We start from the raw sequence: 17860 nt of genomic DNA, 5'->3' as shown, positions 1-17860 counted from the left end.
TGTAGGTTACTAGAGCAGCTAATCTGACTTCTGTTATTTAAAACTTAATTCTTTTAGATCCCTCCCATAGCAGGCTACACTGAAATAGAAGTTATCCCCCCAAGAAAGGATAATTCCTCACTAGAAACTATTCTTCCTGGTTATTATTCATCACATATAAACAAACATGCTGACTTCAAAGCCACAACAGACTTGCTATCCTTGTAAGCAGTGCTGCCGAGATTTCACTTAATCACAGTACTTCAGCTTGCCCATCCTAAAACGTTCCTATCTGTATCATCAATGAAATGGGAGAAACTCATAAAGTGTGTTCCCACCAATTATGCAAAGGCTCTTTTCTGCATCAAACGAATTGCAGAAAGGACGCTTGAATTTTCCCCAGCAGGCGCTCTGCCAAATTTGTTCAAGTTTGCTTGTGTGTAGGGTAAGAATTCAAAATGAACCCCAAACTCAAATTTTTGGTGAAAATGATTGTTCTGCATTAAGGAAAATTATAATCTAATAACACTGCTCTGTGAGGCAACACAGGGCATTATTCAGGAGAGCTCTGTAACCAACTCCTCTGGCATTTTCCTGGCCACTCCTTTGTGCCTAAAAGACTGTGCTGCTCCTCCCTCCCAGAAATACATATGCCAACTTTGCTTCTGTCCCAGGCTTAGCAGAGAAGCTGTATGAGGACAGATCTGCTTTGCCCCAGTTTGTTCCCATTTTCATTGGAAGCACATACAAGGTGAAATAACGTTTAATCACACTGAACACACACTTTCAGCCTCCAAGATAGTCATCTGTACTATTGGAAATAATGCTTATGAAGCCCCTTTTGTGTAGACTAAGCTCCCACAAGGAATTTCTCCAGTTCAATATGTACCTTTTCTATATTGAGAAAATGCATACAAAAATTGGAATAATGATAAGTTTTGTCAACTTCAAGGAATGTTACTGTTACTGACAGCAAAGAGGCTTCAGTAACAAGAGAAATCAGATATGTGGTATTTTGAATATCTATTTAGTGCCATAGTCATAAAGCAAAAGAAACTGATTTATTGTAATTAATCTATTCTGTGATGGTTACCTTGGCAAGACAAATTACTTTCATTTTCTATATGGTATCTAAAGTTATTTTTAAAATTCTTTTCTAAATAACGCTGCATGTTCTGGAAACTGCTAGTATATCCCTTTCAATAAGGGCAACTGGACACAACTCAAAGGAAAGACAATATTCATTGACTTTGTGAAGGAAGCGCTTTGGCATTTTCCAGTAAAAGACTCTGAAAAATCAGACACACAAAAATGCTAACTACTGAGCTAGTCAGCATATATGCTTCAAGAACCATCAAGGCTCTTTTGGAATCTTAACTTCATTTTTTTGCTTTAATAAATTCAAATTTTCAACATGCACTTCACTTTTCTGATTTGTTAAGATGGCTTTTACACAACTTGATTCATTCTTGTGATGTCCCGTATCTTTACATTACCACTCTCATTCATGTCACTTCTAGTTATACAAAAATGTGCAATTTAAATCACTCAAGAAACCACCTGATGTTTATAACCTGATTCCCTGATATCCCAGTGTAGTGGTCTGTATTATCTAGTTAATATTGGCTTACATTAAAGAAGCAGGGAACAGCAGGAATAAATCACTGATTAAAATTAATTTTAAATCATCTAGTTAAGGTGCCATTCTACTTAAGAAGAAAAGAAAGACTGTTCCCTTGCTACAAATTCCAGAAGTCCATTTTTCTCAGTTCTTTATCACTACTGCAAAGTGTAAGGCAGATTATGCAACAGTGACCTAGGCCAAATGTCACACAGATACCATAATCTCTGGAGGCAGCAATAGCTGGCCAAAGTAACCCATCAATAAAAACATGCTCAGATGTGCAATCATAGCCAATTTATTCATCTGGCCTGGACTAGCAGATTATTTCATCAAAGAAGATTTATGTGCAGAACTGCAATAACTGCATGCATGCCCCACCTCTGCAAATGTTGAAGGCCAGATTGGATGGGGCTCCAAGCAAACTGGTCTAGTGGGAGGTGTCCCTGCCCATGGCAGAAGGTTGGAATGAGATGATCTTTAAGGTTCCTTCCAAATCAAACCATTCTAGGATTCTATGATGCTATGAAAGTTTAACAGTTCTGCACTTCAAGTAAGAAAGATGACAAACACTAAGAAAATTTCAACAAAAATCTTATTTTAGACACATCTCAACTCTGTGCTGAAAGCAAGGCACATTTGAGAATAAAATTATAATTTTAAATTTTTAACAGAAGCATTCAATAGAGCCACACTTGTTCCTCTACGTGGCCCCATATGATAACACAAGTATCAGAAGAGTTATATTCCCCCCTCATGACTCGATAAGCAAAGCCAATGCTCTGTGCTGTTAGCATGCCACACCTGAGTAATTTAAAATAAATTACAGTTACAAAGTTTCACCAATTATGTTTCTATGTTATATCCAAGCAGTAATTTCTTAGAACAGTGGGATGGAAGGCACTGTGTGTTCTTGTCAAATATATTAGAGTAGTTCTCTTTCAAAATTCATCACGGAATCCATCAACCAAGACGAGCTCTTGCTTTAACACGTTGTACACTGTTTCATGTTAGCAGATTTTGAGAGCTTGGTTAGTTCAGAATGGACCACACTGCCTGAACCCTCTTATGGCAGGCCTTGGGACATCAGCAGCACTGGACACTAGGATTGTCTCAGGATGTGCTGTGGACCAGCTTAGGTAAAGTGGCCCCTACACAGGGAGAAGGAGAGTCTTGGAGCACTGGTTTCATCTGTGCAGAAAGTAAGATCACAGGAATTGTCTCCTTTGCTCATTCTTAAAAAGTCCTCCCACATTTCAGCAGAAGGTCACAGCAACTGGTTGAACTGAAACTCTGGCACCATCTTGGGGTGCAGTTTCACGGGGCACACTGCAGGTGTTTGGTGACTGAACTGCAACAACACAGCTGGAGACCTGCTCGCTCTATTGAACAATGCCAATTTTAGCAGAAAAATAGGTACAAGCTAATTAAGCTTGGATTTGTAACCAATGGACACATAAGTAATTTTAATATTATTACTAGGAAATACACTTATTGAAAAGTCTTACATGTATCAGTCTCCATAAGTAACCTCTAATTCCAACCTTACTCCCAGTATCCACCTTGTAAAAAGTAACACAAGTGAATTTCTAAACTCCTATTTGTTTAATAAATTTCTGAGTCTCAAAGATACTGCATTCTGTCTTTTTACAGTAACAAGACAAGTAATGACAAGTTTCATTATTCAAGTACAAAAGTATGTACTTTCAGAATTAGGAGGTTGAAAAAAAAAGAACCTCCACTTGCACCTGAACAAACTGATCATGTTTCTACAAACAACAACAATAAAACTAATCACCAAGCTATTTAACGTTGACAGATCAGCAGTTTTTACTTAAAATTTGAGGCAGTAATTTCAGGATAATATTTCTTATCTTCAAATAAGATAAGAAATTTAATAGATAAATAGATCTTTTATATAAATATTCCCCAGTCTTAACCATTAGGATTTTTTATCCAATGTTTCATTAGAATGGATATCCCTACTTGAGCAGTTAATTGCAAAACAACCTTTAAAAATTTCTTCCATACTTTAGCAGGATAAAAATGAAGATAAAATCTCTACTCAAGGTCAATATTAACAAATTTTTCAAAATTTGAGCAATTCTTCAGGATGTCTTTAAACTGCCATTTATTCAAGTGTTTCAGAAAAAATAAACTTTAGAACTACAGTAAGAATAGCAATTGATTGCTGCATTAAAGTACTTGTCTTAGAGTCTTTCTCACCATCATTCTGTCTCCATTTTCTGGAGAGTTGCAGTGTACTTACATTTTCTCTGCTCCTGACTGCATCAAGAGCATCTGCAGTCAAAGACTCATTTATACAAATATAGACAATTTGAGACACCAAAATGCTTGTCAAACAAAAAATACTGTCCTCAGAATGTACACCCATTAACAATTTGCATTCTCACATATACCAGATGGTGCCTGTCAGAATCAGGCTTCCCCCACAAACACACTTTAGTCCACAACAGGCTCTGCCATGGCAAAGACACAGAGAGGCAGAGCAGCTTCTCTGACTCTTCATTCTCCACAATGTAGGAAATGTTTTAGAAATAAACACCAAACTTGGGCTTCTTCAAGTCAGATCTTTGTTTTCAGCCCTGTGAAATTAAAACTAGAACCTTGGATTTCTGTCTCAGATTAGTGTTTTACAGCATTACTCTTTTTAACACAAGAGGAAGAACAGAAGTGAAGCAAAACTAAGCTACCAAATGAAGCACCTAAGTATGAATGTAAAATACAAATTAAGTATAAATGTATAAATGAAGTACCCTAAGAATGAATACTGTGGAAATGCAAACCCACAAGAGGTTATTTCAAAATACTTGTTTCAACTAAATGAAAGTCTGACAAAAAAAGTACTTACTGCTATCAAGCCAATTTTCATATAATCAATTTCCTCACTTCCCCTCTCCATCAAGCACCTTCTTGAAGTGATCGCCCAATTTTAAGGTTTTTGGTTACTGGTAGGGGAGGAGGCAGACTGTCTGCCATTTCTTAACACATTATTGGTTTAAATAGTTAAATGCAAAAATCAAAATTACATTAACCATATCTGTAATTTCCTATGAGAGTTAGGAAAGTTACTACTGACCCACATTACCTTTTCATCCTCTGCACACTTTTCTCTCTAAAACGATCAGGCTGCAAAATCCTAAAGTCTTCACTGAATTGTCACCCTGCTTTGGCTCTTTTGTGTGTGTTTGTGTGTGCCTATACACACGTGTGTATACATACATACAGGGTAAACAGTACAATCACTGCAGACACACACAGTGTAAACAGTACAATCACTTCACTTAAATACAATTTAATTAAATATATTCAACTTGAAATCCACTAAGACTGTTCCCCAATTATTCCCATTAAAGGGACTCAAACTTGCTTGTTTAACTCCAATACTAAGGTTGAAAGAAGAGGTTAGGCTGGAAGAGCAAGTGTTCCATACCCATGTGAGCAGATTGGCATTTCTGCATCCGCCTACTTTGAAAAAGGGATCACAGAAGGTAAGCCAAACTACAAACAAGCTCCATAACTGCCCATGTGGACTATTTATCAGGTATTTGCAAAAAGAGAACATCCTAATGAACACATCTACCTAATCTGACAACAAAAAAAAAAATCACAGGTAAACATTTCTCAGACGATTCAGAAAACCATTTTAAAAAGTTCAAGTGGCCCTGGAAAAAAGTATTTATATGCATTTCAATAATTTTGATAAATACTCCTTACACACAAGTGATCTACCATTTCAACTACAGTTCACAGAATATTTTTATCATTTTGTAGAGAAAAAACCATGAACATTGTATGGAGCAGCTTGAATGCCTCAGTAGAAATATTATTTTAACACTATGTTTCACAGCCCAAAATCTATTCATTATTCCCATCAGATCAGCACACAAACTTAAATACAAAAACCCAACAACATCAGAAATGTGTTTCAAAAATCAGAAATAAAAGATATCTTACAAGTTACTTTAAAGTATTACTAGCATTTAAGTAGGATCACCCCTCCCTTTAATTCTGGGGAAAAAATTAAAAGTCTGTATTTCTTTCATGCAATGCTTGTGTTAAAGTACCTACAAAGCAGCTTTAAGTAAAAACTTTTTTTAAAAGGTTTAAAGGTTCAATTCTGTGAATATACACTATAAAAATTATGACCTGCAATTTTATTAATGACAAAAAATATGTAAGCTTAATTGTCTGAGCAGGCAACAGAAGTCAAAATAGCTCTGAAATAACTCAAGTCTACAGGTTGCAGATTATAGGTTAATGCTGAACACTAACAAGGTGACAGAGGTCAAAGGTGAAGTTATTTTTCAACCTTTCAGATCTCATGTATTTTTATTCTTTCAAAACTGTAGTTGAATAGTTTCTTCCCTTCTCTGTAAAAGATTATTAATAAATTCACCACCTTCCTTTTGCTCTGCAAAGAAATTTCTCTATATAACATAAATTTAGTTCTAAGTGATGATTCTTGATTTTCAGCTATGCTGAAATGAATCAAGAGTGTAATTTCTGAAGTTAAGAATCAATCATCAGTATTCCTGCAGTCTATGTATTAGACCTACATTTTATTGCTCATAAAATGAGTATACAAAGACAAACATATCCTCAAGAAAGACATTACTTCCTCCAGTTATTTCTCTGTATTTGCTTCATATTCAAATTAACTTCTATGGTAGTTGGAGTGCTGACCTCTCAATATTCTGTAACTTTGAAAGCAGAGCAAATTACCAACAAAACTGTACTTTGCATCACTTTGTTAGGATAATAAGTAATGGGAAAATGGGAGGTCAGAAATCTCCCAGTTAGTCAATTAGCAATTTAGTAACTTAACAAATACTCAAGTAGCTTCACAGTGAGCCAGAATGTGATGGCAATGCAGCTGAAGGTGGTGGGAATAACCACCACATCTTCCCCACTTCCTTGATTACTTTGCCACAGCCTTGCTGGGACAAGTGCCTGTGCCACAAATTTGACCAGGAAACCTCCCTGGGTTAACATTTCCTCTGCCCCAACCAGGTTAATCTCAGGAAACTGATTCACTTTCCCAAACCAGTTGTGCACATAACCCTGCAAATGCTTGTGCAAGCACAAGCTATGACTAGGAGGATGTGGAGAGCTGTAACGCAACTGGGCTGCAGACGTGGGGTAGTTTCTTCTTACAGCAGTGACAGATCAGAGTATGTATAGTTCTGTAAACTACAAAAAAACAGTTTCTCATTTCTGCTGTCTGAAAAATCTCCCTGGAGAGCTTCCTTTGACTTGTGCTACAGATCATTCTTTCTTTTTAAATATTGCCTTCAACTGCCTCGCCTTTTGTCCACTTGTCTGCTCATCTACATAATATCTGCTGCCTCTGCTGTCTTCCTTCAACCTGCTGCCTTCACCTCTCCTCACCTGCTCTAGTCAGTGCACTTCAACTCCACTTCCACTCAATCATGTAACTTGGAAAGTGAACATTTGCTACAATACATGGCTTTTATTTAGGAATTCTGGATTACACAAGTTACATGCACAGAACAAGATGGCTTCTGCCCACATGATCCAGTCCTTTCTATCCACACACAACACAAAGTCAACTTAGAATTTTTAGAATTACCTTTATGCAAAGATTTGTGGTAATTTCAACTCAAACTGGTGCCCCTGACAGGAATAGGGAAGGGTTTACAGAAAGGAAAGCACGACACCACATAGTACAGAATCTCTTGTGAAATCATTCTAACATAGAACCGGTATCATGATTCACTAAATAAAAATAAACAATTCTTGAAGAACTCTTGGCAAACTAGCACTTTAAGAAGCCACAAATTAAAATATAAGCATCACAAGCAAAATACATCTAGCACATAGAAGGACATAAAGCCTTAAGAATCTATTAAATAGTCCAAACTTACTTCATCAGAAGCAGAGCGAAGACACTGGACAGCAGCCTGTTTTTTCATTTCCTCTAGTGTTAGATCAGAGCACTTTTTCTTACTCTTTCCCCATTTCTTGTAAGCTCCCTTTTCCCAGCCCAGGAAGATGTCATTCTCCTAAAATCAAACAAAGAAATTACATTATTTAAATACATTAGTATCTCAGTACTATAGCAGAGGAGGACTACAAATAACATACTGAGCAAAATGAAACCAACCCCATTATATCTGCTAAAGATTACTTTTAGCCAAATTAAAGATTAGTTTGATTACATAAAACTTGCACTTACTATTCAGAAAAGCACATGCATCTTTCACAGGACATGGAGGCAACTCACACTTCACTGTAACATTTTCCAATTTTTGCAAAGAATATCCACAAAGGCAATTTTATGGCCAACTTATGGTTGAATGTATTACTGTAATTTACACAAAATACATTAGTTTCACTGATCTCTGAAATAATAAGAAGGAGAAGCAAGTAGTTCAGAGAGTTAAGATCAAACTTTAAAGAAAGTTAAACAAGCCAGAAGAAGAAAGTGTGGTGTTAGATCCAGAAGCCTTCAACTCAGTGTTAAAATGAACATGATTACAGCTAGAGATAGCAGTAGCTGTCATAAAATAAACCTGAACTATTTCAGAAGAAAATTCAAGTAATTGAGAAGTGAGGGTGAGTAGGTGGGGTTGGCCTCCTACACATGTAAGAACGATGAAGAACAATAATATCAGAGTAGAATGCTATTGTATTACATGCAATCATCTGAAGATAGCATCCTTTGCAATCCCTTTTATATGGCTTTTCAGAATTTACAAAATTTATTACCGGACTTGCTTGTTCTTCATTGTCTGTTCACATACACACACATGATTTGCCATATTCATCTCATGAAATAAGTATTTTGGCTGTCAGTGAGATAGTCTTTAACATCTTAAAATGTATGCTTGTCTAAAATGATCTTCTGCAGAGAGATCCACAAACATCTGATACTTTTCAGCCTACCTGTATCAATCTTTTCAATGTATCTGTTACTGCTTCCAAAGAAAACCAGGCTAAGGCCTACCCTAATTTAAAAGAATTCCTAATTCTCCATGGTTTTAAAACAAAGTAAAGCAAGTTGTCAGTGCAAATAATTGTTCCTGTGCAAAGAACAAGAGGGGAAAAAAATGGGAGCCAAGAGAGAGACCAAACATCTTCAGAAACAGCCATCAAAGGGCTGCCATTTGTGACTTCATGAGAAGGAGCAGAGCAATTTGCTGGATTTACTGCTTAAAGTCTTATTTGAGCACCAAAACTGGAGAACTGCATTTAGTGCTGAAAGAGCAAAAAGCTACCAGTCACTCTGACTTTCCCAGCACTTGTGCAAGGTGCCAATAATTCACTTAAAACCAAAAATTTGAGCAGGCTACGGTACTGTTATTAGAAGAAATAACAAAAGAAATAATAGAAAAGAAAAAAAATAAGTCAGAGAATAATTCTGTGCATATCTACAATTCGTTTTTAAAAAATAAATTTTTAAGTCTTTTCCAAAATTGCAGTTATATATTTCTTTATACAACAAGGTTGTAGAGCACTCTAACTCTTCCCAATATTAATGGGAAAGAAAACAAACTGATGAGAACCACCTTACTCCCCACCAGCTTCCAAAACCCCTCCAGCTCATTCACATGGGCACAGCTGCAAATAAGTAAATAGGCTGGGTAAAGATCCAGGTACACCAGCAAATTTGTACTTGGTTAACTTAATTTATTCTGATTTTATGTGGAAAGTTCACAAAGACAACATCTGCAGTAGGAAAACATTCCCAAAATGCTATGTATTACTGTTTTTCTCTATGCTAACAAAGGTTTGCTTTGTACCGATAGATCACAGCTTTACCAACTCTCGGTCAGCAGAGCAGCAAGAACCTTCATGCTCACAGAAATTTATAAAGCATTTCATTCAGTCCTTCACACATGTAATTTCAAAAATATCTGACACTTGTCTGCAAACTTTGATATTTTTCAACTTTTAAAAACTGAAAAATCTCTTTTAAGAGATATGCAGTTTTTTTTAATGGGGGAAGGGAAGCTAAATGGAATTTTCTCTCAGGCCCCCACCCTAGAGCTGTGGTATCATGGTCTCATCCCTCCTTCCAGAGTGAGTTGTTTTTGCACTTTGAGAACAACATGGTTTGTCCTTCAGGATGTAGCAATTGAGGACATAGCTCTGACAGAATTCTTGTTTTCTTTCTACCTCTTCATACAATACACAAACAAAAAAAATTTTGGAGACATGGTTTTCAGTCACACCTGGCTGCCAAGTTTAAAACTTGGGTTTGGACTTTTTTTCTAGGACAAACTCCTCAGTTTTATAGCCTCAGATTTTACAAAACTAGCAAACACCATGGATTACAGCTATTCCATGAGAAATTTTGCATTTAAAATCTTCATCTAAACTACAGTATTTATCAGCACTATATATGTATTGGATAGAGCCTATCTTACTGAGGACTCAAACACCACACCCATAAAACCCTACAGAACAGTGAAGAAAAAAAACCCTTAGGCATAATTCTTGTGTATCAGAACCATTCTGGATCAAGCACAAAAAGGTTTTACAAAGCCCAACATTACAGTAAAGTGCCTGAGAAACAAGGAAATGTAATACACCCTAGAGAGTGAGTTTGTAGAACAGTGAGACACAGAGTGATCCTCTTCTTTTATGATGACTAAATTGTCAAAAAAAAAAAAAAGACAACCCAGTAGTTCCAATGGTTTAAATTAGTTAAATTTAATGGTTTAAATTGGTTAAATAAGTCTCTTAAATTTTTTCCCCTCTCTTTTGCTCCCTGTCTTCAGCAGTCAGGAGCCCATCAGCAGGTTTATTCCTTAGACTGAAAAGTATCAAGTTCATAACAGGAAAGAAAGCAGCTAAGCAAAACATTCTGTATGCATGAAGACAGGAAAACTACTTCCTCCACGTGCAAAGAATAACCAAGGACTTCTCCTCTCTTCACCTCCTAGATGCCTTCATTTACCATGTTTCCTAACAGAACTAGAGATTATAACATAATGCTCGTTTTAATGCAAGAGCTCTACACTGGTCACTGAACTTTTCACAAAAGCAATACCACTCTGAACTTACAAATTTTAAAAGTGCGCATATACCCAGAAGAAAAACTAAAATTTTGTTTACAGAGTTCAAGTATTTAAACCAGACTACCTTTACCTACATTTTCAAGAGATGACGCTCCAATATTAAAGAGGTATCAACAGAAAGCCAATGTCCTCTGGATACTGAAAAAACCCAAGTTCTTATATCTAAACAGTTATTCAAACATCTGCTCTTCAGAGTCCTACTATCATCTACCTACTACATAGCTAGATAATTTCATTAGAGATTTTCAATCATGAAGACACTGAAAGTGCAGTTTCCTGACAAGAATAACTTCATAACTACAAATATGGCTAAAGAAACATTGATGAAATATCTGTATTCTTCACACAAGTGGTGCCTCAAGAAGGCCATTATTTTGAATGCTTAATTCAATTTTAAATTGAGATACAGGCACAAATTTTAGAAAGATTTTGAAATAGTTTATTCTATTCAGCTATGCAAAAGCAGCAATTTCCACCACCTCCCTCTAAACTATAAGAAATTGGAGAAGCCAAAAAAAAAAAAAAAGGAAGTTTGATAATGATTCTCCTTTCATTTGCTGTAAAAAGAAATATCTACTATCTGTAAGAAAACAAATGTGACACCTTGCCATATGACTGAAATAAAAACATTATGAAGCTCATGATCCACATAAATGGCAACATTAGGAAGGGAAACATAACCTGTTTTTACAAAGGGAAAAAAGGGAAGACTTGGGGAACTACAGGCCAGTCAGTGTCACTTCTGTGCCTGGCAAGATCGTAGCACAGATTGTGGCACAGGTCCTCCTAGAATCTGTACTAGAGCACATGGAAAATAGGGAGGTGACTGGTGACAGCCAACGTGGCTTCACTGGGGACAGATCATGCCACACAAATTTCACGGCCTTCTAAGACAGGATAACAGCTTTGGTGGGTAAGGGAAGAGTAAATGATGTCAACTACCTGGACCTGTGCAAAGCTTGTGACACTGTCCTTGCCTCTGAAAGACATGGATTTGACACATGGACCACTCAGTGGACAAGGAATTGGTTGGATGGTAACACTCAGAGTTGTGGTCAATGGCTTGATGCTCAAAGTGAAGGCCAGTGACAAGTGTGTCTCTGGGTCTGCATTGGTACTGATGCTGTTTAACACCTTTGTCAGTGACATGGACAGAGGGATCAAATGCTCTCTCAGCAAGTTTGTCAACTACACCAAGTCATAAGTTTTCTCCATGGCAAAAAGCCATTGCTAAACACAGAACAGAGAGGAGTGGGAAACGTTCTTTAATGTTAGATAATAACTCCAAATCCAGGTATTTTCATGGAAAGAATTCATCTTAGACTCATAATGAAAAACCAGGGATGGTTCACTAGAAAGTCACCTCTTTCCCAGATGTCCCAACCAGAACATTATAACCCTGCAGAACCTGACTGTAACAGAACAGCTGATAATGTAGCAGATCACAACATGCACTGCTATGACCTCAGGGTATTGGGGACTGAGGGCAGGCAGTAAAGAATTCTTCCTTATCAAAACTAATCAATCCAAGTATAAAATCCTGTAATCTGAGCTTCTGTCAATTATAAACTTTTGCTTATAATCCTACCAGTTTGAAAGGGCAGTCTATGTGACGTTCACTAATTAGAAGTTACTTCTAGGCTAAAACTAAGGAGAAGAAATTTGTCACACCCACTCGAAAGAATGAGAGAACATGCAAATGCTGCATCTGTTAAAATCTTATGTTTGTTGAGCAGACTGCCTTTAGACTTTTCCCATTAAATTAAAAGCAGGAAAGAAGAAAATTTAGCAAGGCTATAGCTAGAGCTATAAAGGCATCATTTACTTACATGTCTGACTTACAGTGCAGAAAAGAAAGCCAGGAACTCAATAGAAACTGTCACTACAGAGTCAAGGTGTCTGAAAGGGGCATGTCATGACTGGAGAAGTTATTTCATAACATTTATGGCTACTTTCTTGGCTTTAGAGATAAAGTTGTGTGTCAAGCATCACAGACCACTGTAATCATCTGATTTCAGAGAAAATGGGCAGCACATGTTTATGCTTGGAGAAATGTAGCAAGTGTACTGTTATGCAATGACATATACCCAAAGAAAACAAAGGAAGTATCTCAATTATGCCCAGAAATCCAAACAGTACAATTGTGTCAGCCCAGAGATGGCTGCAAAGAAATCCTGACTGTTAGGAGGACTCCAACCTTGAGCTTCCACCTCTGCTCTGTATTATGTAAGTCTTTGTGAGAATACATTAGCAGTCACAACTTGGTAAAAAAGGAAAGAGCAGCTCAACATGATCACTCACAGCAATACAAACGCAGCAAAGAGTGTGGAAATAAAGTTTCTCAGCTAAGCACAGCTTTGAGAATGACTTGCTTTTCTGCTGCACTAACACAAGTGAAGCTGACTGCCCTGGAACCTGTACAGATTGCACAAGCCTACAGCTGAGCTCCAATCCCTGCCACCACAACTGCCACCCCTAAAATAGAATAGAGAATACAAACTCACAATCCATGATACTCCAAACCTGTCCCATATCTAACAGTCACTGGACAGAGAAATACAAAACAGTTCAGTTACTGCACAATTAACGAAACAAATGCCAACTAAAAATCAATAAATCAGTTTCCTGAGCCACATGCTTTTACAGTGAAGACATTTCAGCCATCTTCCATTGCTTAAGTGAAGAAGAATCCACATCCACCCAATTTTTCTCAAAAAACTAATATTGTACACAAAAAATTACTTCCCAAAATTTGAATTACATAGCTCTCAGCTATAGCACCCCCTTCCTAGAAAGGGATAGAGGGCAGGACCACAGCTAAGTTTTCCTCTATAAACTTTAAAACTTAGTTATCTGAGCTTTTAAAAAGTGGTTTAACTTTTGTATGAATAAGCTTTATGGGTATATTAATTTCAAGATATAATACCGTTTTCTAAATATGATTAATTGGTCCTTTCTTCAGTTTACATGTTTATGTATGGGAAGAAGAAGGGGGTTATTCCCATTGCTGTAAAGATACGCATTTGAGTAATCTAAGGATTTTGAATTAGTCATATAAAAAAGTACAGCTAAAAGTCTTGGTCTCACAGCTCCCCCTCCTACCTACTCTGTTCTTCATACACTGATTCCCACAATTTGAAATTTACATACTTAGTTGGGGTACTGACTAAAAAACTATGGTCAGAAAATTTTAAAAATTATTCCTACAGGACTGCTTAATAAGCAGTATAAGCTTCTAAGTATAAGCTTAAGCTTATACAGCTTAATAAGCAGTAACACAAATACAAACTAAACAGAAAATGCTTTGCATTCAAGAAATTTATTTCCACATGTTGCTGGTGAACTTTGAAATTTACTGACACTTGTGTACAGCAGTCACACAGCATTTCCCTACTGTAGCTGAACCCACTCTGCATATTTAATGCCTGATCAAAAAATGTGTTTGAGTGACCCAAAGGCATTTCTTAGGGACAATAAAAGAATAGGTGTAATTATACTAGAGGCAGCATTGTTATTTTTGTAAAATAGGCATACCAGCCAGATGAACATTAAACACATGGTTAGTAGAATGCACAGGACCAAATCTTGATTTCACCTCCTCTCTTTAGGTTATGGATGAGACATACAAAAACACAAAACACATAGAAAACCCCACATCCTCTTTCACCCAAAATATACATGGGAAAAACTAGTATCTATTACTAGAATATAAATCCAGACATCAGTTCCCTCTACTGGGTTAATATGGGATGGCAGGAGAACTAACAGCACATTCCACTGGATCTGGGAACCTAGTGCATCCCAGTTCAGTCTCCAAAGTGTCCTCTGTCCTTAGCACATGCAGGCCAAACACAGACTAAAGCTGGCAATGATATCGCCATCCCAGGGCAGAGGGATAGGCCAAAATCATTTATGGACTTAAAACCAGAAGGTCAAGCCCTCAGATATATCACATATGGGCTGAGGTGTCCCTTCCACGGCTCTTTTTCTCTTAAAATAAAAAACTACATTTTGTACTTTAAATATGTAAGTGACAATGATCAAAAAGCAAGAATAAAAACTCTGATCAGAGTCAGCAGAAGTGTAACTATCATTCTGAAGACTTTTTATGCCTCCATATAAAAGATTACCTGAATGGAACTATTTCAAATCAGTCTACAAATAATTAGTCTTCCTGCAAAAAAAGCCTCTCTGTTAAAAATTGAAAAATCAAAAGAAAAAATCTCAACCTGGCCACAAAAGTACATACTTTGCAGTGCAATAGCCAATTAATTCTGAGAGTTAGGAAAACATTCTCTTAAAAAAAATAATTTACTTTTGAGGTTCAGAAAAAAACTGTTAACTTCCAAAAATGAGTTGAAAGAAGTAGATCAAAAGCAACAGAAGACACTTGATTTGGAAAGTAGGCATAACAAATGCATTTCAATCTTTCTGCTGCATGACCAAAGGCTTACAAACAAAGCCTTTATCTCACAGAGTGTCTAGCTGTTTGGGTTAGGTTTTGGGGTTTTTTTTAAATAAAGGCTCTATAAGGGAGAACAGTCCACAGGAACAAATCTATAGCTCTAAACCATAAATTTGTTATATTCAAAATCAGTTAAGTTTACAATTATTATATGAAAGATATAACACAGAACACTGATTCTAATACTGCATAAAGAATAATCAATGAAATAATGTTTCACACGAAGTATATTTTAAGGCAACGCCTTCTGCTTCAAACAGATTATATTATCTTAATGCCATATTTGCTCTTTCATAAACTGGTTTGAGAACACATACATCTACACATATATTTTTTATCAGCATTTAAACAACAATCAAATCTTAAAAGCACCTATTTGGTTTGCTACTAGGAAACAATGAGCAAGGTATTCTGATCAAAAGTTAGTCTAGCACAAAGTCAAAAGGCTGTCTCACAATATTCAGATCTCCACCAACAGCAATTCTGTGTGTCCCCAAAAGTTACAAACTTGACAGCAATTTCATTATTTTCTGCTTAATTTATCCAAAGCAAGTAAATTCAGTAATAAAATGCAAATGGCAAAAAAATGTATATTTGGCAGAAACATTCTGCACTTTACTTACATTAAACAGTCTGTAAATCCACACAAATTTTATGAGGTTTTCCTTAATGGACCAGAAGTCACTAAAAAGTTATCTATCTCAGCACAAAATACCAGTGATTTCCAAACATTCTGAAGAGACCATTGACAGGCCTCAAAAAAAATCAAACCAAACTGAACCAAGCAAACTCCCTAACACAATCCCTAAATAATGAATATCTTATATAGCATGGTTCAAGAGATTTCTTTAGTAATCTTTAGACCATGTAGACATCTAATATATGTGCAAATCAATTTGAGAATTCTTCTCTAGAAAGATGGTACACAAGCAATATCTTCAGTTGTCGGGAAAAAAAGGGCGAGTCTACCACTGAGATCCTTACTTGTCTTCTAATATGACAAACCTCAACTAGCCACAAAACCCTCAAAACTATTTCTGTGAACTGTATCACAAGAATCAAGCAAAATGTGCAAACCCAGTTCATACTATCTTTGTATTTTCTACTCCATCAGTCAATACTCGGGAAAAAAGTCCCAAAGAGCCTCCTACTTCCACCCACTTAAATCCTCCCATCAGCAATATCATTGCTGCCAAACAAAAACAGAGGGGAGAGGGAAATTAAAAAAAGGAAAAAAGAATGCACAATCAGAAGGAAGTATTTCTTAAGAATTTTTACATCTTGAGCTCTGAGACTCACTTCCAAAAGTAGCAAGCATGGCTTGGATAAGAATTGTGCTCTAGGTGCCAACAATAACTCAGTTACCTTCAGTACTTGAGTATTTCAAAACAAACAACCATGCATTTAAAGTGTGTATATTTAGAGAATTTTACAGTAATTCTTGATAGGTATGAATAACACGTGTATAACCAAAGCAGTCCTGAAGACACTGGTACCACAGTACAGTTTACCATAAACAAGATTCCTTTCTTGGAAATTCTCTATTCCTTTGAAATACAGTTGGGCAAAATATACTGGCTTATAAATTTTCCCAATATTTTAATAGCTATTTCAGTTTAAGCCAATGAGCCAGAATAGAAACTACAAACATTCCAATAACATTTGGTTGCAGTGTATTAGGGTTCTACTTCCACCTATGTTTTCTGTATTTGCAAAAATCTGCTATGAACTCTCTGAAAACTCATGACTTACCAATCCAACATTTTGTGATACTGAGCCTGAATCCATATAACAATACTCAACAAAAACCATTCTAATTGGGCAAGGCATAGATGTAACACCACTAACAAACCCAAACAAAACAGTCCACCCTCACATACATACAAATAAAGGGGAATGAAAACCTACACAACCCCCCCCCCGCCATACACACACATCCTTAGTCTTATCTTCTATGCAGACATCAAACTAGCTCACTGCACAAAAAAAGATTATATTGGAGAAAGCCACACAAATCTGCACCAGAGTAGTACTGGAGAAGACTGCATCAGAATCAAGACCAAAACCCACATACTAAATATTACTAACAGAGCAGAAGGGAACATCCTACTTATTTACAAAAATAACCCTGAAGATCTAATCAATCAAGACTCCCATAGTCAATCAAGATTCCCATATTCCTTTGAAATTCTTATTTTAACTGTAAACAGAAGTGATGACAACATGACAACAGCTATATCTTAAATATCTGTGTATGCCTAGTAAGGTTGGGAATGGGTTTTCTTACTTATTTTTGACTCTAAATTTTTTGTAGTTACCTGACAGAACCTCAGTCCAGACTTCAGAGTTCCATTTCCCTGTCACACTTGATGACACTAGAACATTATAAAGCAAGCAGTGAAGGAGGCTCCCCGAAGCAACTAAAACAGTGCTAATGATACCATCAACACCCTGAGGTGGAAAGAGCTTAATGACCATCTTCACTTCAGTCTGTAACATTTCTAATGAAGATGACAGTATCTGTAAGATTAAGACTTCCCCAATTAGTCCTCCTCACTCCCAGCCCCCAAAAAAGCAAACTGCAATGGATTGTTCCTATGCATAATCCTATGCATTGTGAGACTATACATTCCTTGTAACCTGCTCTAAATAGAAGCCACTGCTGTATTTTGAGAAAAAAGGGATGACTACTAAATATCCCCAAAAACAGAGCTCTAAAAGCAAAGA

General features: G+C 36.5%; 1 protein-coding gene across 7 annotated transcripts in view; it reads right to left on the bottom strand.

The window, feature by feature from the left end:
- The window catches only part of KIAA0232 (KIAA0232 ortholog), a 64708-nt gene that overhangs the window by 25116 nt on the left and 21732 nt on the right, over positions 1 to 17860 (bottom strand). For 6 of the 7 annotated variants that reach the window (XM_059470057.1, XM_059470054.1, XM_059470060.1 and 3 more), the window contains one exon: positions 7510 to 7647. In XM_059470057.1, the coding sequence (XP_059326040.1) occupies positions 7510 to 7647 (138 nt within the window). Of the gene's footprint in view, positions 1 to 7509; positions 7648 to 7820; positions 7867 to 17860 lie in introns of those variants that run through there. The other variant, XM_059470059.1, reaches the window with a different exon arrangement.

This window comes from Ammospiza nelsoni, chromosome 4, assembly GCF_027579445.1.
Source record: "Ammospiza nelsoni isolate bAmmNel1 chromosome 4, bAmmNel1.pri, whole genome shotgun sequence".
Lineage (NCBI taxonomy): Eukaryota > Metazoa > Chordata > Aves > Passeriformes > Passerellidae > Ammospiza > Ammospiza nelsoni.
This window is presented reverse-complemented; position numbering and strand designations above follow the sequence as displayed.